The sequence below is a fragment of the Miscanthus floridulus genome, chromosome 3 (assembly GCF_019320115.1).
Source record: "Miscanthus floridulus cultivar M001 chromosome 3, ASM1932011v1, whole genome shotgun sequence".
Classification (NCBI taxonomy): domain Eukaryota; kingdom Viridiplantae; phylum Streptophyta; class Magnoliopsida; order Poales; family Poaceae; genus Miscanthus; species Miscanthus floridulus.
Window position 1 is genome coordinate 26,936,832 of NC_089582.1, and position 22,682 is coordinate 26,959,513.

Genomic DNA, 22,682 nt, shown 5'->3' on the forward strand with positions numbered 1-22,682 from the left:
CTTTTGTGCTGCAAACAGAAAGCATCACATATGCTGGAAAGTCATTAATTGTCCAAAGCAGAATAGCATATAGTTTAAAATTCTTCTTTACCTTATCATCCCATGTATCAATACCCTTTTCCCAAAGCTCCTTTAGCTCATCAATGAGGGGCCTCAAATACACATCAATATTCATTCTAGGAGATTTTTTACCGGGTATCAACATCGACATCATCCAATAAGGTTGTTTCTCAAACAACGAAGGAGGCAAATTGTAAGTGATTAGGATAATAGGCCATGTGGTGTATGTAACATTTTGCATGCCAAAGGGGTTGAAGCCATCAGAAGCAAGACCTAGCCTAATATTATGAGCATCCTTTGCAAACCATTCATACTTCCTATCTACGTGCTTCCATGCCTTTGAGTCAGCAGGGTGACGCATTGTGCCATCATTGACCAATTCTTACTTATTCCATCACATTTGTGATGATGTGCTCTTGTTCATATATAATCTTCGCAGTCGAGGAGTAAGAGGAAAGTACCATAGGATTTTATGTGGGGCACACTTCTTATTTGTTGTATTAGCACCACCATCCGCATCGCCCCACTGATCATGAGCACCGCGTCGCGCGTTTTCCACCTAGACTCACCACATTTGGGATATGAATCCAGATTTGCGTTTTCTTCCAAAATAACACACAATCCTTCTCACAGGCATCTATCTTTAAATAGTCCTTGCCTAGATCTCAAACCACCCTTTGCACTTTCTCCATTGTGTTTGGGACACAGTGGCCTTTAGGGAGAAACCTTGAGAACAGATTAAGTACCCTCTCCAATGCTCTGTTACTAATACCGTGTAAGCACTTGACCTGAAAAAATTCCACAACAAAAGAGACCTTAGTAGCATCCGTGCAACCTGGATACAATTCCTTTTCTGCCGCCTATAATAATTTGAAGAAGATCTTCGCATGTTCATTCGGCTGTTCATTGTCATCAGTATCTCTGATCTCTCCATGTATAGCGCCTCTTATTAGGGATCTAACCAAATTAGTGGCACCACGGTCGTCACTCGGTGCACCTTCTTCATTGTCTACTCCAACTTTATGTGGTGCTGTTTCGTTGTCTACTTCTACATCAGCTGGTGGTGGTGCATCATTGTGTACTTCTACATCAGCTGGTCGTGCGTCCTCAATGTGTAATCCCACATCTGAACCTTCCCCTTCCCTGATAAAGCTTTCAGCAAACCCTCAAGCAAGCAAATGAATCTAGACCACAGACCGCGATCTGTGTGCCATGCATACACATCTAGGACATGGACACGCAGCAGTTCCACCTCTCGATGTGCCACCAAATGTGATGTCCATAAATTGTTGGAGTTTCTCCATCCACTCGGGTGAAGAACGAGGCAAGCGCATCCAACTCCTATCATCAATTCTACATGATGGTGACCACATCAAACAAAAACAAATTAGAATTCTACCAAATATGTTAAAAATAAAAGTACATATATACAGATGTATCAGGAGGCTTTTACATATGTGCCATTAAAAAGTTTGTAATTACACACATGCCATTAAAAAAGTTGACCGCACACATATGCCACCGTTCTGAACTTCTTTGCTCTCCAAGCCATTCCATCCACATTCCGTTCGTTTTTGACCGTCTGGGAGTCCTGACAAGTGGGTCAGTCAGTCAAAACGTCCATAATACCCCTCTCATCCGTATCCTCTCTCTCTCTCTCAAACTCTTTCGTAGCATCCGCCCCCGCCCTGTGAGTCGCCCCCACCCCCGCCCCCGCACTGTGTGTCACCGAGTGTCGCCGCGTCGCTGTGCAGATGAAGGTGTCGTCGAGGAAGAAGCAGGCGCCGCTACAGCAGCAGTCGCAGCGGCGGGAGGAGGTGGAGGAGCAAGGGTCGCCGGCGGTAGCCGAGGCAATGGACGCCGCCACGGCAGCCGCCCAGGAGGAGGAGGAGGAGGAGGCAGCCGGCTGCTCGGGGAAGGCGCCGGAGGTGGAAGCAGAGGGGAGGATGGTGGTGGTCGGCGTGCGGGAGCCGGTGGACGCCGAGAGCCGCGCGCTGCTCACCTGGGTGCTCGTCAATGTGGTTGCGCCCTTGGACCGCGTCATCACCGTCCACGTCGTGCAGGCGTCCGCTGCGGAGGTGGCGGCATCGGTCGACTTCGAGGCCATGCTCGGCGTCTACGAGGGCTTCTGCTACCTCATGCAGGCCGCTGCTCTCTACTCTGAGTCTCTCTTCCGCCTTGACCAGGGCGGAGCTCGCCCGCACCCGCGGCGGCTGGCTGGGGCGGAGCTCGCCTGCGCGCGCCTGGCTGTCCGGGGCCCGCGGCGGTGAGGCCGTGCTCGCCTGCGGCGGCTGTCCGGCGGCCGGGGTGGACCTCCTCGCGTCACCTCCACGCGCGCTACGTCAGATCCATAGCGAGGACCGGCTGCGGCAGCTCCACGCGCGCCGCCTCCTGGCTCTCGCCGCCGCCGTTTGGGACGAGGCCGCCTCCCTGCACGCTGGGGCCCTCGACGTCGCTGTCGGGGCTTGTGCTGCTGCTGCAGCTCCCTGCCATGTCGTTCTTCTTGGCCGCGGCGGCGCAGGAGGCGCGCCTGTACCTCGCCCGAGCGCGTGGTTGACAAACGGACTCCACCATGGGGTAAAATGGTCATTTCATCTGTCTGTTTGACACCGTTAAGTAGAAAAGCGGACAGAATGACTTAGAGAGCAAAGAAGTTTAGAACGGTGGCATATGTGTGCGGCCAACTTTTTTAATAACTTGTGTATAATTTCAAACTTTTTTAATAGCACACATGTAAAAGCCTCATGTATCGGCTAGCATGCATATGTATATAATACTCAGATGAAACGGAGGGTAACTACCACCCTGGGTGCGGTAGCTACCCATCCACCAGAATGTTCAGACAGCTCTGGCTCCGGTCTTCCTTGCCAGCTTTTTTCTCATTTGGGAAAATGCAGGACCACGTCGTTTCGTCCTTTGCTAGCAGATAAAATCGGTTGCTTCTCTGCACACCCATCCAGGCGCGGTATACCTTTCCACTGACACCCTGCAGAGTAGCACAAAATTTCCATCCGCACTTGCACCAAGATGCTGTTTAGTTCTCTTCCATTTTACAAAATTTTTCGAGATTTTCCGTCACATCGAATCTTTGGACACATGCATGAATCATTAAATATAAATAAAAAGTAAAACTAATTACACAGTTTAGACGAAATTCACGAGACGAATCTTTTAAGCCTAATTAGACTATGATTGGACACTAATTGCCAAATAACAATAAAAATGCTACAGTACCATTTTTCCAAAAATTTTCGCGAACTAAACAAGGCCTTCAATGGGTGTATAGATGGTTTGTTTATTTTCGATTTTCTTTTTCAGTAGACCCAGACTATCATCCGCAATCACTGGTCCCAGGCAGGCTCCCAGCATGCATGCACAGCCACCTAGCGGATGCCCTCCCCCTGGCACCACACTGGGGGTGCGTTTTAGGATTTCTGGATTTGCTAGCAGAGTATTCATTTTTTTTATAATGGACGAAAACGCAGCCCAGGCCTTTATGGTGTGGTCGAATAAGGAACATGCAGAATGCTTGGTCGTGTCTAGCCGAAATTGAAAATTTTCGCTGGCCTTCAAATTTGTTCAGATGTTTTTGGAGGCTGTGCGTTCCGATTTTGTATCATGGACTCATGGCCTTTTTTATTCAGCTACGAGTATCGAGTTTTTGGTGGCTGTATTATCATTTTTTTCTTCAAATGAAAAATGGTCATGTGGGAACTTATTTTGTAGATAAAATCATAAGAAATATTGAGGTGAAAACAGATTACAAATAGGATATATGGTTAAAAAATATTCGCAGTTGAAACTTGATTATCTAAAAATTTTGAACTCCGAGCAGCCTTTTCAGCGGTGATTATGAACCAGGGTCATGAGATGGATGTGAGACGCTGGTCCCCACCTGCATGGATGAAGGGGAGCTGAGAAAAGTGCAAAGACGGCTGTGGCGTTGTCGTAGTCCCTTTTGTTTACCTGATTTTCATCCAATCAAGTTCATTACAGTGTGACATCGTCCTTGTTTCTAAAGCAATTTTTTCTCAATTAAGCTGCGGCAAATCTTGTTCAGTAGGGTACATAATTTTCTCCCAAAACGTTTCTTTGGTTGTGGGGGGACATTTTTTCTCTGGTAATTGTTGTTTTCTTCATTGAAATATGGTTATGTGGGATCTTATTTTGTAGATAAAATCATAAAAAAATTTATGATGAAAACAAATTACAAATCGGACATGTGGTTAAGTAGATATTAGCATTTGAAGCTTAAAGAATTTTGAACTCTTTGTGCAAACAAAATGTGAGAAAGACGAGAATGGAGAGTCTGAGCGCCACACAAGGACATCTAAAAGCTGCAAAGCCACGTGGTTGTCATGGACCTTCATCACATTTGTTCAGCAATCCACCCATGGCCTCTTTGTCCTTTGAAGAAATGATTCTGAAGTCTAGAGACCCAACAGGTGCCTTCAAAATAAAGAAAACCTTGAACACGCAGCAACACCTTTCATGTTTCTTTGATCTTACTACACGTTTGAACAGTATTTAGCAGTCTGCATTACTCAAATCATTAGCCATAATCACTACAGGAAACTGGCTCTTTGCCGACTGCAATTTTCTTTGCCAACTGTTTTTTTTCGACACTCGGCAAAGAGGTCCCTTTGCCAACTGGAATTTCCTGCAGTCGGCAAAGTAGGATTTGCCGACTGCCTGGCTTTGCCGACTGCCAGGCAGTTGGCAAAGAATTGCAGTCGGCAAAGGCAGGCCATGGTTGACGCCATCCACACCGTCACCTTTGCCGACTGCCACTCCGTCAGCAGTCGGCAAAGGCGCAGGCTTTGCCAACTGCCATCCTCCCTGGCAGTCGGCAAAGAATTTTTATTTTTTTTGATTTTCGATCCCAGTTTTTTGTGTTGCCTTGATACAGTAAGTACATGATATATTCCAAGTTTGGGATCATTTTGATTTATTTTGCTATATTCCGTAGATTTTTTCTGTTTCTTCGATTTTTTCCGGCAGCTCCAGATTTGAACTGCAGGTACATGAAATAATGGAATCCGGCCATTCAGAAAATGATATTCATGATGTTTGGAGCATGTTGAGGCCGTGTGCGGGGCCTCGCGTGAAATTTCGACCGTGTTGGTGTCGGAACACGCCGAGCCACGCGCGTGAAAAGTGTTTTTAAATTTTATAAAATCGAAACGGAGTCCGAAAATGATGAAACTTGACGACGTGTCTTGTCATCGCATGCGGAGGCTGTGGTAAAAATTTGAGAAAGTTTCGAGCAAGTGGCGACGTCGGGTGGCTAAAACCTGTGAGATGTCCAGGTTTTAGCCACCCGACGTCGCCACTTGCTCGAAACTTTCTCAAATTTTTACCACAGCCTCCGCATGCGATGACAAGACACGTCGTCAAGTTTCGTCATTTTCGGACTCCGTTTCGATTTTATAAAATTTAAAAACACTTTTCACGCGCGTGGCTCGGCGTGTTCCGACACCAACACGGTCGAAATTTCACGCGAGGCCCCGCACATGGCCTCAACATGCTCCAAACATCATGAATATCATTTTCTGAATCGCCGGATTCCATTATTTCATGTACCTGCAGTTCAAATCTGGAGCTGCCGGAAAAAATCAAAGAAACAGAAAAAATCAATGGAATATAGCAAAATAAATCAAAATGACCCCAAACTTGGAATATATCATGTACTTACTGTAGCAAGGCAACACAAAAAAAACTGGGATCGAAAATCGAAAAAAAAATAATTCTTTGCCGACTGCCATCAGTGGCAGTTGGCAAAGAGCCTTTGCCGACTGCCAGGGAGGATGGCAGTCGGCAAAGAATTTCTGAGAAAAAAATCAAAAATAACCTTTGCCGACTGCCAGGGAGCAGAGCAGTCGGCAAAGTATTTTTAAAAAAAAATTAAAAAAATAATTTTTTGAAAAAAAAAATAATAGACCTTTGCCGACTGCGTCACATGCTGGCAGTCGGCAAAGGGAAAAAAATAAAAAAAAAAGAAAAACGTCGCCTTATCCGCTCGGCCCGCCCTCCCCTCCCCAAAATCCTGCCCGCCTGCCCCAAATAACCCGCTCGCCCGCCGCCGCCACCCAGGCCGCCCCCGCCGTCGCCCGGCCGGCCGCCGGCGCATCCCCCCCCACGCCCTCCCCCTCCCCCGCGCCCCTCCCCTCCCTCTCTCCCGCGCCGCGGACTCCCCTCCTCCTCCTCCCCCGGCCGCGCTAGGACCTCCAAGCGGCCTGCGTCGCACCTCCCAGGCGGCGCGCGCCCTCCCAGCCGCGGCGCGGCCCCTCCCCGGCGGCGCCCCCCCCCCCCCCCCCCCGCGCGGTCCCTCCCTAGCGAGCAGGCCATCCCCGGAGGCGCCCACCCTCCCACCGCGCTCCCACCCCCACGCGCTGGGCCACCCCCGCGGCTCGTCCCCCCCCCCGCGCTGGCCCCCCCGCGCTGGGCCCCTCCCGGCGCGGCCGCACAGGCCAGGCCCCTCACCGGCGCATCCACGCCCGATCCGGCAACGGCAAGGCGCGCCGCCCGCGTGCAGCTCCGGGCGCCGTCCTGCCCCGCCCCGATCCGACGTGACCAGCTTCGTCCGCGTCCGACGTCAACGCGCCGTCAGCCGTCCGCGCCCGTTCGCAGTACGACGGCCTGACGTCGCCGTCCTCGCCGCGCCGTCCTCGCCTCGCCGTCCTCGCCTCGCCGCGCCGTCCTCGCCTCGCCACGCCGTCCCCGCCTCGCCGTCCTCGCGCGCGCCTCTGCTCCACGCGCCGGTGACGCCGTCCGTGACGACGAGGTAGTAGTACTACTAGTAGTAGTAGTTTACTTTGTTAATACCTGCTTATATTCTTCTGCATGGATTGGAAATACATTTGTGGTTGTCGACCATCGTGCCTGACATGTATATGTGTTTGTCGGCCATCGTGCCGTCTTTTCTTGCAGGTTTGGTAACCTTCCCGTACAGGGGAGGTGCTGCCGAAATTTTTCGTTCTCACTAATTGTTTTTCTTTTTCAGGAGGGCTCCCATTGGAGGCTAGCCGGAGGAGCACGACTCGGCACTGCCCCGCTAGCCTTTCTTCACCGGCACCTGCGGTATGACCCCTCTTTCCGCCACATGTAGTCGTAGGTCGCGTTACCCAGTTAGGCGTCTCCCGTCCGAAACGGATACGGTTGAAAGTATGCGTTCTTCGCATATGTATAACCGTATCCGTTTCGGATTGTCCACGTTATTTGGACAGCCCGAGGATGCGCAGACGAGGTTAGCTCCCATGTTCCGCTCCCGTCCGAGTCGGAGTTTCGGCAGGACCTCCCCGTTGTTCTCTGGATACACACTCTCCCCGCCGGGACGTGTATCGGGAGAACAGCAGGGAGGTGCTGCCGAAATTCCGTCTCGGACGGGAGCGGAGCATGGAAGCTAACCTCGTCTGCGCATGCTCGGGTGGGATTAGGACCTATCCTTCACCTATTAGATGGTAGGAGCGCGTTGTAGATGCACTTGCTGGTTTTATCACATGTTAACATTGCCGCATGACAGAGCATGGGTGACCGTGAGTGGATGTACTCGGGCTTCGCAAGTAAGAGCCACGAATGGATCAGGGGGACGACTGAGTTCCTGGAGCATGCATTTGGCCCAGCTGCTAAAGGGTCGATTCGGATGCCGTGTCCCTGCAGCGAGTGCAGGAACAAGAAGAAGAAAGTAAAGGCTCAGGTGTTGAGAGATCTGTTCAAGCACGGGTTCGTTCCAAACTATACCCGTTGGCGCCACCATGGTGAATACCATCCTATTAGGGACGAGGTGGTGCGACCCGTCCTCGAGGAGTATGATGGCGATGCCGGGATGGCAGACATGATGGCAGACTTCCACGAAGCACGGTTTGGCGAAGGAATGGATGTGGAGGAAGATCCGGAGGAAACCGCGAAGGCCTTCTACGACATGATGGAGTCGGCACAGAAGCCCCTTCACGAGAAGACAAAGCTTACGCAACTGGATGCCGTCTCACGCCTGATAGGGTTGAAGTCGCAGCTGGGCATTAGTCGAGACGGCTTCGATCTCGTGTTGAGCATTGTTGGGGGACTACTTCCGGCAGATCATGTCCTGCCGACGAACACCTACGCCATATCAATGGCATCCAGGGCCTCCTGATTAAGGAGTACTACCCTGGCCTTGTCAACGTCAACGGCGAGATGAAGGTGCCCACCAAGTGGTCCCACTTCTACCTCGTCGAGGAGGGTGGCGAGACCATCGCGGCAAAGATAAAGAGGGAGTTTTGGGTGAGTCTTTCATCGCACCGCATTGCTAAATAGTACGCATTCGTCAGACTTCTTGTAAAAAGGAAATGCTACATGATGTGTCTGTGTGCAGGACTTCTTCACGTGCGAGGAGGGTAAAGCGGCCCAGGCAGCGCGAGTGGAGGAGGCGGTCTGCAAAGATCGTCTCAAGGACCTGTACCATGAGGCGCGCATACAGGCCATCCGCGACTTCCACGCCAACGTGCTTGGAGAGAACATCAAGAAGCCCCAAATCCGCCAGAGAATGAACTCGAGGGAGGCCGACCTCACCCAAGCGCAATACGAGCAGGTAATTAAGTATGACAACATTCGTTCAGATTCCTTCAGTGAAACATTACACTAATCTTCTCGCATGTCAAATACTTGATGTCATGCAGGTGTGTCCGTCGTGGTGCGACAACCACAGGGAATGCTGGACGGAGATTGTGCGCATGTGGCGCACGGATGAGGCGTACGCGAGGCGCGCCGACCGTCAGGGCCGCCGCGCGCAGATGCGAGGGGTGTCACACCACCAAGGGAATCAGCCCCTCCCCCAGTTCGCGACAAGATGGGTATGCGTCCGTTCATGTCTTAATCCTTGCGCTCAATTGTCAATACTTGTAACCATGTTTGTGTTTTCAATGCAGACGCAGACGCACGGTGGGCAGGAAATCAACGAGTACACCGCGTACCTCCTCTCTCACAAGGGCAAGGCGACGGATCCGAACAACGTCTACAACCCGGAGGACGGGCCCGATGCGTACACCAACCCCACCGCCTACGAGAAGGCCACCGAGTACACCGTCGTGGCTCGCCAGCGCTACGGGGAGACGTTCGACCCCACCGCCGAGCCCCTGGACACAGACCTCCTGCAGAGGTTGGGACCAGGGAAGCAGCACGGCCGCTACTACATGGCCCACAGCGCCCTCGACCCGTCCTAGGTTCCTACGCTGACCCAGGTTCGATCCACGCCCACGAGCTCCAGCGACATCCCCGTAGCGCCCCGGCGGCAGTCAGCGTCACAGGTAAGTGCCGTTTCGTTCGTCGTTCACTCGTTTCGCACCTGTACATACAATCAACACTGTGGATGTAATATTGCAGGCCCAGATGGAGGCCAAGATGGAGGAGAGGATCGCCACGTTGCACGCGCAGATGATGGCGCAACAGATGGCTTACCAGCAAAGCCTGCAGCAGCACTACAACACTCAGATGCAGAACATGGCCAGCTTCTTCCAGTCCATGCAGACGCCTGGGGCGTCTACACTGCCTCCTCTTCCAATGTTCGCTCCACCGCCTCCTCCTCCAGAGTTTTTTCCTGTGCCTGCTCCTGTCGCTCCTGGAGGGACCCCGGTGAGTATATTGACTCTTGCTTTAACTTGTGCGTCCATGCTGCAGATACTAATGACATCACTTGGCGTTTAACTTGTGCAGGTACAGTCGGCGGGTTCGAACCCGTCTCCTGGAGGTCCCGGCCATCAGATGATGTCGTATCCACCACCTGCACCCTATCCACCGTATCCACCTCCGCGTGGCCCTCCTCCGACGTACTCGTGGCCGCCGGTGCGCGGAGGGTGGCAGTATGCGCAGGCGCCTCAGTTTGGTCCAAGGGGGTTTCCGTGGGCAAACCCTGGGGGCTCTGGGGGCGGAGCGGACGACGAGACCGGGGACGGCGCGACGAGCTAGGTACTTGTCGATTCTGTTATCATGTATCCACCGTATCGTCGAAGTTGTTGTCATGTATTTCTTTTCTTCGTTATGGACCTAGACTTGTTATGTTGAACTTCGTGTGATGGACGTCGACTTGTGGTGTTCGACGTGTTGGACTTCATGTGATGGTTGTAATGCACTTGTGTGGTTGTTATTGTGACATATATGTGAGATATATGTGATGTTGTGCGTTATTGTGATATATGTGGTGATGTTGGCGACAAATGTGATGAAATTGTGATATAAATGGTGCTACCGGTGCTTCTGGTGAAATTGGATTATAATTTATGATTTTGCAGGGTTTTGATGCGAGAAAACAGAAAACAAAAGCAAAAAAAAAATTCCAGCTTTGCCGGTCGGCAAAGCTGGGCAAAAAAACCCCAGGACAGAGTCTTTGCCGACTGCAATGGGAGGCAGTCGGCAAAGAGGTCAAACCTTTGCCGACTGCAACTCCGAAAGCAGTCGGCAAAGAACATTTCAAAAAAAAAATTCTTTCTTTGCCGACTGCCGAGCTGGCGGCCAGTCGGCAAATAATTTTTGAAAAAAAAATTCTTTGCCGACTGCCGAGGAACCCGCAGTCGGCAAAGCCTGCCGTCAGGGCTGACGGCGCCACGTGGCTATGCCGACTGCTGGCGTGGCAGTTGGCAAAGGATTTGCCGACTGTGTGCCACGTGGCAGTCGGCAAATCCGCCTTTGCCGACCCAGGCTTTGCCGACTGCTCTTTGCCGACTGCCACGTGGCTTTGCGGTCGGCAAAGCCTTTGCCGACTGGGTTTATGCCTTTGCCGACCGGGGCAAGCAGTCGGCAAAGAGGCGTTTTCCTGTAGTGAATTCAGGATGCTTGTGGTTGTGGGGGGAATCAGGGTGATGTGCCGTGGTAGACTGCATGCAGCAGTCCTTCGAGGGGTTGCAGACTGCGGCCACTGCAAAGTTTGGATGGCGAATGAAGCATACAGGCAGCAGCAGCACGTCGCGTAATGATAGGCTACTTCATATCGACTACCTCTGGATAGCAGGCTGTAGCATACAAGACCGGACAACCCTGTGCGTGCATGCCATAGTGTTAGGCATGCAAATGGGTCAGAGTTACTAGACCCAAACACTAACCCTCCTATCAACCCACCAAATTCTTTATGGGTTTTGGATCAACCCAACCCACTCTGTCCTTGAGTACTTGTTCCACCAAAGAACACTACGAGTGCAGGACAAGAAACGAAGACGCGTGAGGAGAAAGAAGAAACGTTTTGGGTACCGGGTCGGTGGGTCACCCCATGAAACTCTACATCGCTACATAGTGTAGTGGTCCTTGTCCGACCCTATAATGCACGTCATTTTTTTTTGGCGCACCCATGGCTTCTTTGTCCTTTCAGAAATGATTCTGAACTCTAGAAACGCAGCGATGGTCCCAATTGCATGCGTCTGCCCCAAAAGCGAACTGAGCAAACGGCAGAGGAGGGGCTGACATCGTACTGCTATGCCATTTGTATTGAACCAACATCGTCCATCAGATTGCGCTACTAAGACACGTGTCCAACATCCAGCAGCGACGGCAGCTACCACCCACCGGTGGGCAGTTACCATCCGTTTCAGAATAAATAGTCTCAACTCTTAGATCAGAATGCCCTAACTGCACGTATGCACTTTGAACCGTATGTCTTATGGGATTGCCAAATCTTGTCCTCTGAAGAATACAAATTGGAGGTAAATAAATATATGATTGGAGGTAAATTCTCTTTGAACTGAAAACTGTGGAGCATTGCTCCCGAGCTATTTTATTAAAACTGAAGGGACCAAAATACAGAGCATTGTCCTCTAAAGCATGAAATATACAAAAAAAAAGAATAAATTAAATTACCTGGATCGGATGATGCCTGATGGAATTGGACAGAGAGAGGCAATCAGCCAATCAGGCAAGCAGCACGTCCCTGGTTCTTGGCAGTTGGCACGAGCAGGCAAGCAGCAGGGCGCGCAGCGCAGGAGGCCAGGACGGCGGAGGCCTGAGCGCAGTACACAGCACGCCGGCAACGATTGGCGATGGCCAATGCCCAATTAGCCGATTGATCAAGGAAGGCAGGAAGCTACGGAACTACCTATATACAAAGGCTGCAAGCAGCGCCAAAGGAGAGAAAAAAATTGGAGGTAAATTAAACATTGATTATTTTTCGTAGATCAACAAAGGGAAGTAGGAGCAACTGGGCAAACGAACCGTACCTGGAACACCTGACGTGGACTCGTCGCTTGCGTAGGAGTCACGTACGTGGCTACGTGAGTTGGGCTTCCGGCCGCCGGCGACGTCGCAAGGGCCGACGACCGCGCATTGGAGCGACTCGGCGAGAAACAATTGAACCACCAAAATCACCGAACGTCCGATCGATGGAGAGGAGCGGCAGCGGCGTGCCGAATTCAGAAGGCAAACCTCTCGTAGGTTTTTCTTGACCGGGTCTGGTAGCTGTTACGATTCGTTGGGCCTTTTTTTGGCGTGCGTAACTCAGAAGGAAACATGTCGTAGGTTTCTTTTTTTTTGACCGGGTCTCGTAGGTTCCTGTTACGAGATTTTTTTGAAGACATACCTGTTATGAGATTGGTTGGGCGTTTTTTTTTAGAATACGGAGTATACATGTATGGGATTAGACCCCTTTCTTACTATTGTTTTCTATTATTTATTAGCTTTCTATTATTTTTCTAAAATGATTAAAACAGCTTATGAGTGTTAATTAAATAAACAAAGTAAAATATTAGGCATGGGAAAAATTCGTAACAACCTGCAACACATAGGAACATATCTAATAGATGATATATATGGGGTTGGTCCCTTGGCCTCGAGGACCCAATGTGACCGCAGGTCGACCCCCCTTAGGACCGGGCCTGACTGGCGTTCTAGGAGACGACACATCTAGAGAGCCAACCGAAGGTTGCTGGCCAGGTGTGCCCGATCCAGATGACGATGATCGATCGATGGAGAGAGTCGCATGCATCTGTAACCAACATAACGTTCACATATGTTGTTGGGTCCTAGACAAAGAAAGGCCCACCAAATACTTTAGTCTATAGCAACACAAAAAAACCGTGGCAATAGTAACATGATATTGCATCCATTTAGGATTATAGTTGTAATAAGTACCTAACAATTGCAACGCCATAGAAGATTATTGCAACCCCCAAAAACCACGGCAATAGGAACATACTACTGCAACCATTTTAGAATTCTTGTTGTAATAACCACCTAGCAATTGCAGCACCACTGAAGACTATTGCAACCCAGAATAACCATGGCAATAGTTACAAGCAAAAGCAACCAAATCCAATATAGTTGCAATAACACCAAGTAATTGCAACGAAAAATCAATACTAATGCAACTCCAAAGCGCCATGGCAATAACGCCAATTAATCGTAAAATTCTAAAATGGTTGCAGTAGCAGACTCTTGCAACGACAAATCACACATATTGCAACACATTTAGTTCATTGCATTATAGGCACATATTGCCACCATTTCACAGAAATGTTGCAATACGACCCCCTATGGCAACCAAATTAGTAGTGTTGCAATCGTGTGGCGTGGCATTAGGAGGAAATCCTTGTAGTGAATGAATGATCCAAAATGAAGGAAATCATGCTTAATCTTCATAGAGCATCTCCAACAGTTCCCTAAATCCCTTCCTAATCCTTGGTTTTTATCAAGATGAGAAAAAACCCCTCTCCAACAACTCCTAATCCATCCTCCTAATCTTTTAGAACTTGAGAAAAGTCACCCTGTTCCGCGTAAAGTTACGCGCTTCCGAGTCACGCGTATCTTGTCTCTTCCGCACGTGTTTGTCGGCCAATCTAAAGTTGGAAGGGCGTGGAAAGGATAAAGAGTAGAAAAGAGTTCCTGATGCAAATGTACAAGGAAAAAGAATATATAAAAGTGGTTAGGATAATTTAGAAATAGTATAGGATTCCTGATGTAAAATTGTCTTCTATATTTTAGGAGTGGATTATTAAAAACTCTTGGAGATGACCTTATTTATTCCTTCTAATATTTTTTTAGGAGTTGTAAAACTTCATATTTTTAGGAAGAAGATATTAGGAACTCGGTGTTTATCTTTCCAACTACTGAGTATATTCTCAAACCACTCCTCCACTTTCTTCCAAATTTTTTTTCTTTATTTCTTATAATGGAAAAAACTAAATAATTGATTGGAAGATTACCCGCTCTGCAGCAGAATTTATTGGACATCTCCAAAGCAATACAACCCCGCTTTTATGGAAATTTATTTTGAGACCTAACACCTCCTCGAATGCACACAAAGCAAGAGCTTCATATTATGAGCTTTCTTCAAGATCATGTTCATAAAAAGAATGGTGAAATATCCATATTTTTTTGAACTGTTTGTCTGCATATTATTGAATAGACGTGGTACTATACCATTGATCCACCAATCATCTTTCACCCTCTTTACGATGACTCTTAACATATCTGCGACAATATTAGAAAGGAGCATAAAAGGGATCTTCACAATATTATATATATTTGTCTATGTTTAAAATGTGAAAACAGAATTCAAATTCAAATAAAATGGCAAAAAAAATATTTTTTAAACAGAGGCGGGTGCCTTATAACGATCGCCTTCGTTAAAGCATATTAACATAGGCGGTCTCCTTAAGGCAGCCGTCAACGTTAATATGGTTGATGGAGGCGGCCAAGGCATCTGCCTCCGTAAAGCGCCATTAACGCATACACTTAATCGGAGGCGGATGCCCTGTCCGCCTCCGTCAAGCCATTTTGACCGCCTCCTTTAACGTAGGCACTAGTAGTGTTCATCACTCGCTTGAATAAGTACTAGCGACTGATGGCAGTCCGTCAGGCATGCACAACTCAACCTCCTATTTAGGCTTGATCCAGGCCATGCGAGACCATCCAAGGTCTTGTTTGGATACACTCGTATTGAGTGAATTGAGATGAAACTTATTTTAATTTTCATCTTCATCTCAATGCACTCCAACAGAGGTGGATTGAGATAATGAGTGTATCCGAATAAGCCCTGATGCATGAGTTGATCCACGCTAGCCAGACACGACTGTAGCCCGGTAGTGCGTGAGTTGGGCTGGGCCACCTAGTGCGACTTCCTCGCCGTGGCCCAGTTTCGCGTTCATTGCTTAACTCTGTGATACAGGATTAGGATCATCCTTTTGAGCAATGTTAACACAGCTCACCATAAAGTTGTCGAAGCAGAGAAGCAACCTCATGCTGCCGTAGCCGTTGCGATACTCCCCTGCACGCGCATTGGGCAGGCCCTCCCTCCGTCTTCGATGCCAGGAGACCCTCCTCATCGTGTAGGAGCAATGGTGCTTTGCTACCGATGCCAGGGAGAACAAGGCTGCAGCTACACGTCAGCTCCTGCGCTCTCAGGACTACGGTCCATGGAGATGTCGCACTCCTGTTAGGTGACTTTGTGGCTTGGAGTTGTTGTTGATTGGGCTGCGACCTGCCCTGCATGCGCTTCCGGCATCGGTAGCAAAACACCAAAAAGTACAGCCGCCTTCACAGCAAGCGAAAGTAGAGCGCTGTCCCTAAATGAATTAAGAGACCAGAAAAACCAACCTTTCGCCATCCTTTGGTCGTCAAGCAGAGGACAGAGGAGGCCCCTCATTCTGGACCTTTGGCTTGGCGGTGCGCGGGATGAGGGCAGAGACACATAGAGACATAACCATAGGGGGACGGTCCCTTACGCTGCAGCCTGGTAGTCGTTCGTTCCGATGCGAACTCGCCAAGCCAAGTGCCAACTGCCGAATTAGGCGGGATAGGCACTACCGTGGGCGCGGTAGGCGTCAGTAGGAAGGGGAACTGAGATTTGGGAAGCAGGGCTCTGGTAGTTGAGTCCCTTAATTCGTACTGCGGGAGGTACCTACAGACGTCAAGTAGCGCGTGTAATGTCCAACACAAACACAAGTCTATGGAAGGCTCACCTGAAATCACAAGTGCACAACAGTGTACACACAAACTAGTACGTTTTCCATAAAGACAAGGGAACTCTTTTTTTGGAAGACTACATAACATTAGGAGGAAAAGCAGCAGTACTATAAAGGGTACAAAAGAGACACGGCCGGAGAACCAGCTTTGATGTTCTCAACAGTAGTAATTAAGACGATACAACAATCACCGATATTTAACTGCAATTTGGAATTGGTTGGACCTCGAGCGCCTATCATTCTCAGCCTTCATCTGCTCAAGTACTGTATCGACGACTAGTGCATGATAGTCACCTCGACAGTGGAGCGTAACCTTTTTTAGGTTGGTCAAGTGTTCAATGCCAACGATGCTCCTCTCCGCCACATGTTTGGACCTGCCGTTAAAGCGAAGTTCAAGCATCTCAAGCATTGACATGGATCCTTCCTCAAACCGGATAACTTTGGGTAGATAACCTCCAAGTATCAGGTCCCTGAGGACCAGAAATTTGTGGCTGGTGCATGCAGCCAGCTCATCCCCACTGTAGCAGTCCCAGTACACGTACAATGTCTTCAGATTGGGCAGCATACACACGACGCCAAAGAGCTCATCACCGGTAAGGGTTGTAAGTAGCACAGTAAAACTAACAAGATGTGTGAGTGACCCGATCCATCTGGGCAACCCATTGATGATGTCACATGTGATCCGAAGGGTTCGGAGGAGTCGTGGTGGTGTTGGTAGGTGATGGAGAAAGTTTAGTATCTTGCCACCATCATTACTACTTCCATGTCGCCCGATACTGAGACACCGCAGGGAGTGCATCTTACTTATGGACAGAGCAAGTTCTTTGAGAACCTCCTCATCAATGGCCTTGTTGATGTCGATGGATAAGTCTAAGTCTTCTAGTTCCTCAAGTTCACCCACCTCTTGGGCAACTTTAGAGTCATTCCCAAGAGATACCCCACGCAGCACATGTAGAGCCTTCATTTTGTTTATTCCTCGGGGCATAGTCCACATACTACCCCAATGATTATCCTTGTTGGAGAACAGTATGTACTCAAGTTTCTCTAGCTTTGTGATAGTTTTTGGTAGTCCAGTAAGGAGTGTTGTCCCTAAATCCAGTGTCTGTAAATGCTCTAGATTCCCGATCTGCCTAGGCACCTTGCTTATGTTTGTGGCCCTCAAGCTTAGGAACCTAAGTAGGTACAGATTGCAGGCGTACCTTACATGCTTGTTTGTTACTCCCTCACACTCTTCTAGGTCAAGCACCCTCAAGAGGACAAAGTTGCCTAGCTTTTTTAGGAGCTTGTGTTGCCCATGGAGCTGGAACATGCTCAATGATCGAACATGTTGTATGTTCAAATTATCCTCGCCTCGGCGGCCTTCAACATTTCTCTTTGCTATAGAATCTACACTTTCTACGTCAGCATGGATGGAGAGGCGACGGATCTTGTCATACAACATCCCCTTATACTGCCCTCCATGCAGGCTAAGAAAGTTAGCTTCCAAGGACTTGGACACCATGACCTCAAGAAGCATGTCATGCACCCTGTATGTTTGCGCCGTCCAGGCATAACCACCCAAATGGCCTGCTTCTTCAATCATGTTCCTACTCAAGAGTTCGTCCAAGTAAGACTCTGCAACCTCCCACATAGTCAACCCCCGCTTTTGATGAACCAATCCTTCAGCCATCCATCTGTTCAATAGTCGGCCCTTTCTGATCACATAGTCCTCTGGAAAAATGCTAAAGTACATCATGCAACCCTTGAGCTCATGTGGGAGGTGATTGTAGCTGAGTGTGACTATATGCTTCATCCCCTCAAGGGTAGGGTGGATCTCCATTTGAGAACCAAGTGATTTGCAGACTCTATCCCACTTATCTTTGCCTCCTGGTGATTTGTACCCTACCAAAACACTAGCAATGCTGATAATTGCCAATGGCAGCCCACCGCATTTTTTCAAGATGTCGCTCATTACATCTTCAAACTCCTTGGGGTAAGCGACATCCATGGAGCCAAACACTCTACTGATGAACAACTTCTTGGAATCTTCAAGCTTAAGGGGTTCCATTTTATGAATGCAAAGGCCACTAAAACTAGCAGGACTGCATGCATTGGCCACTGTTTCTATCCGAGTGGTCAAGATGATTCTACTGCCCTTGTTGTTCTCTGGTAGCTTGGATTGGATTGCCTCCCATGCTCGCACACTCCAAACATCGTCAATCACTACGAGGTACCTGGTTTAAGCATATATAATATAGTTAGTTTAGCCATATATCCAGAAGGCAATTTATGACCCCTCATGTGCAAAATGTATGAAAATGTTTATGTGCAGTCTCTTTATTTTTGCAGAACAAGGTTACAAGAATGGGAAGTGCAATTATTATTATTTCTTGTACTAGTCTATCAACTCATGCTCTATACATATTAGAAGAGTGGGAAGTGTTAGAAATTCATAGATAAGTTTAGGCCGCATCTATTCAAACTACTTGCATTTTTCCTCTCTAATTCTTCGTGTTGTAACACGGTATTTATATAGATATTTTCTTATCTTTTCCTAGTTGTGATAGATTTTAGTTTCCCATTATACTTACTATATACTTTTTAATACCCATTCATTGTTTTCCACATTCACTACTATAGAAAAGATTTTGCGAGTCAGTGCCATTTTATTATCTGAGGCGGGTAGGCTGGACGGTCGCCTCCACTAATAGGTGGCAGGGCCGCCGCCCGAGCACCCGCCTCTCGGTTAATGCTCAACAGAGGCGAGCAGCATTAAGCATCCGTCTCTGTTAATCCATTAACCGAAGCAGGCAACTTATGACGTCTTTCTCTGTTAATTGTTTATTTTTGGAGGCGGTCGTTTTTTTTCGGAGGCTGTCATTCTAAGGGTCCGTCTCCATAAATCGATTTACGTAGGTAGGTGGGTGCCTTAAGATGTATGCCTCAATTAATGATTGCAACAAAAAATAATTCATAACTTTTTCATATGAATTCGGATGAAGGCAAACTTTATATCAAAATTGTAGCTCTCGACGAGATCTACAACTTTGTAGTTGAAAAGTTTTTGAATTGAAATTGTTTAGGGTCCCAAAATATTGTTGTAAATGCACAGATTTTGAAATTTAAAATTTAAAATTATCAAACAATCTTGGATGTTGACATGGTCTATACAAAAGTTAAAGTTCTCAATAGAATATATAACTTTGTAGTTGAAAAGTTTTTAATTTGAAGATATTTAGAGTCCCAAATATGTGTTGGAATGTTATAGATTTTGAAATTTAAAATTTAGAATTCCTAAACGATCTAAAATGTTCACATAGTTAATACCAAAGTTCTGGTGGCTGACCCAATCTACATGTTTGATATTGACAAGTTTCTGATTTAAAGTCATCTAGAGTCTCAAATATGTGTTGTTGAAATTCACATGTTTTGAGACTCAATTTTTAAAAAATTTCAAACTATCTCTGATGGAGATACATCCCACACCAAAGTTGCAGTACTTAACAAGATTTAAAACTTTGTAGTTAAAAGTTTTTCAATTTGAGTTCATTTAGTAGCCAAAGTATTCAATATAAGATTACAAAATATTGATATAAAATAATAACATATTATATATAGACATGAATTAGTGTGTGGTTCGTTCAGTGGTAGAGATGTGGTAGTGTTGAGCATAAGTTGTGGGTTTAACTCTCCAAAGTTGCAAGTTTTTTGGATTTTCTGGAGAATATTAATGGAGGTCCGTTAATTGATTCCACCTAAGGTGGGCAAAGCAACCGCCTTCGTTAATCTGCATTAACAGAGGCGTTTGATTGCAAGCAGTTGCAATGCCCGTCTCCGTTAATCGATTCCGCCCGCCTCTAGCAAGTTTTCTATAGTAGTGATTGCCACACGTCTCTATGTGTATTTGACATATACTTAGCTAAAACCTTAGTTTCAACTAATATGCTTGACCTAGAAATAGATATGTGACCATTGTTTCTTATACAAATACGTATACAAGGTCATGTTTGTCACGACTTCAACTCCTTGCTATAGTGTGTGGAGAAACCAGAGCTGGTGAAGCAAAAAATACGGTTTTTAGTTTATTTTGATAAGAAAGATAAAATAACTTTTTGCTACACGGCCCAAGGAGGAGCTAGAGCCAAGCCGGCCAGAGCTCCACCAAATGGGACCTTGGTGCGAATGGTGACTGACATCATGATTGTAGTACTTAAGTTAGTTTGTTTCTATATTTAAGAAGTCAGAGGTGGATATTGTATAGGCACATATATTAGTACTTTGGTATTTTATAAATGATAGATGTAGGTAGATGCAAACTTAGGCAATTACTTTATGTTATTTTTATAATCGGGACTAGAGGGCTCCTCATGCAAAAACCTACGGCTCTGGGCAGGTGACTTTAGTTCCGATTGGTTGCCTCAACCGGGACTAATCCTCTCTTTGTACTGGGACTAGGCCCAAATATTCCCGAGACTAAAGCCAAAAACTGATCCAAACGAAAAGTTTGTTCTCTACTAGTGTAACGACATTGCTATAGGTTATTTACAACAATGGTTCGCCGGTGATTTAAATGCAAATTTATGAGCCTATACTTTCATAGTGGCATAGATGCATGGTTAGTTAGGATGAAGATTAGGGGCTTGCCTTATATTATTTTCACAATTTTCATAATAATAGAAGCGGGAAATTTAGAATTAAGTTTAAGGTGTAACTTTTGAATCTTTTCACAATGTCAGTTGTGGTAATTAGAAAAACAGAATAGATCCGATAGTGACAATCATTACAGGCGTGTTGTACTATAATAGCAATAGATAGTGTAAATATGGTGTCATTAGAACTACCATGGTATGTGGGAAGTCACTTTTATCATTAGATAGTATAAATTGGAAGCTCCTTTAATTTAGAGACGCACATAACAAAAACTACGTGTTTCCTCCGTTTCAAATTATAAGTCGTTTTGATTTTTTTTGGTACATGTCTAGATACATAGTAAAATGGATGAACCAAAAATATCAAAGTGACTTATAATTTGAAAATTGGGGAGTATCTGGAAAGCCAAAACATCGTATAATTTGGGGGCAGAGGAGCACAGTAGTACCTTTTGTCCACGAGAAGCTCCTCGAGTCTTTTGGCTAGCCCGTTGTCATCCAGGTGGTCGATTGCACCCAGGGCAGCCTCTTCCTTGATGCCCCTGTCGTCAGCTGTTTCGGGCTTCACGACCTGCCGAAGAAGGTTCGTGAGCAACACCTTGAGGTCCCTGCTCGGCTCGAACGCCTGAGACACGGACACCATCCCCTGCCACGGGAACTCCGCTTCTAGCCGCCGGCACACCTCCATGGCCAGCGTCGTCTTGCCAAGGCCGCCGAACCCCACGATGGAGAAAACGGCCTTGCGTTCACCCTCGTCGCCAACCGGCGCCTTCAGCCGTGCAGCCAGTTTATCAGCCTGCTCCGCGATGCCGACCAGTCGGTGGCGGCGGTCGGCGTCGTTAGCTGGAGCGGACACTGTCATGGGGGCGGGTAGCAGAGGAGGGGAGCGGCGCAGCGCGTCACGGTTGACGCCGAACCGCGCCTGGCGCTCGCTGATGGCGAGGGTGCGGGCGCGAAGGGCTCTGATCTCACAGGCGAGGCGGCGGCGAGACGGGAGCGTCCCCAGAAGGCGTCCCAGCCAGGCGCGTACTCCGTCGTTGGGCCTGGATCTGATGCGGAGTCTGTAGAGGTCGATGCAGTCCTCCGCGTCGTAGGCTACCTCGCGCAGCTGCCTCATGCACACATGGAGGAAGCGGTCCACGGCCCCATCCTCTGCCTCGGACTGCATGATGAGGAGGGCGTTGATGGCGTCCAGCTCGTGCCGCAGCTCAGCGACGTCGCCACCGACGCCACGGAGCTGCTGGTACTCTGAACTCAGCAGCTGCCCGGCGTTGCTCAGCAAGGTTTGCGCCGCGCCCTCCATAACGCTTTCTCTCTCTCTCGCTCGCTGGCTTGCCGTGTAATGTAACAAGAAGAGAGAAGAAGCGCTCAGCAGAGCCGCAGTGTGCCACACGACTGTTGGTTGAGTTGAGGTTGGGGAGAGATTTATGCTGCATTGCTGCTGGTCGGCTGGTCTGGACTCTGGAGTAGTAGTGTACTGGAGGTCTCATCAGTCCCAGAGTTCGCCGCCACCGAGAGACTAACCAAGAAATGGGGGCGAACTTCGCAAGACAAAGACCGCGTGGGCGTGGAGTGTTCGTCCCCGCATGGCGGCCGCGACTGGGGAAGGTGCCTCGAGCTCTGTGCCAAACGCCATGTGCGGCGCCTCGTTGATGAGGCTCTGTCACGTGAAACCGAATCTCGAGAGCATCTACACCAATCTAGAGACCCGCGTTGAGGTTATCCGAGGCGAGCGTCAATTTTCAGGCTAAGGCCACGTTTAGTTCCTCCCAATTCAGAATTTAACACTATGCAAAAAGAAGATTCCTTATCACATCAAACTTGCGGTACATGCATGAAGTACTAAATATTGACGAAATTAAAAACTAATTGCACAGTTTGGTTGTACTTTGCGAGACAAACGTTTTGAGCCTAATTAGTCAACGATTTGACAATTATTACTAAATAAAAACAAAACGATACTGTACCTACAGTGCACCAAAATTTCGGCGGCGCCGATTCGGTGCGTGAACTAAACACGGCCTAAATATTAGTAACAGATGTACTCCCCTACGAATGATTTAGAAGACAGAGCCTTTTA

At 48.0% G+C, this 22,682-nt stretch overlaps 2 protein-coding genes across 2 annotated transcripts; one reads left to right on the top strand and one right to left on the bottom strand.

The window, feature by feature from the left end:
- The first annotated feature begins 8,232 nt into the window (after window positions 1-8,232).
- On the top strand, window positions 8,233-9,257 carry LOC136543365 (uncharacterized). The gene is made up of 4 exons (XM_066535833.1): window positions 8,233-8,319; window positions 8,411-8,626; window positions 8,715-8,888; window positions 8,964-9,257. Exons 1-4 carry the CDS (start codon window positions 8,233-8,235, stop codon window positions 9,255-9,257), a joined length of 771 nt encoding a protein of 256 aa, XP_066391930.1.
- Window positions 9,258-16,161: 6,904 nt separating this feature from the next.
- LOC136543366 (disease resistance protein Pik-2-like) lies at window positions 16,162-21,943 on the bottom strand. The gene is made up of 2 exons (XM_066535834.1): window positions 21,052-21,943; window positions 16,162-18,187 (listed from the first exon to the last, which is right to left on the bottom strand). The coding sequence occupies exons 1-2, from the start codon at window positions 21,903-21,905 to the stop codon at window positions 16,162-16,164; spliced, it is 2,880 nt and encodes a 959-aa protein (XP_066391931.1). The 5' UTR covers window positions 21,906-21,943.
- Between the last annotated feature and the right edge of the window lie 739 nt (window positions 21,944-22,682).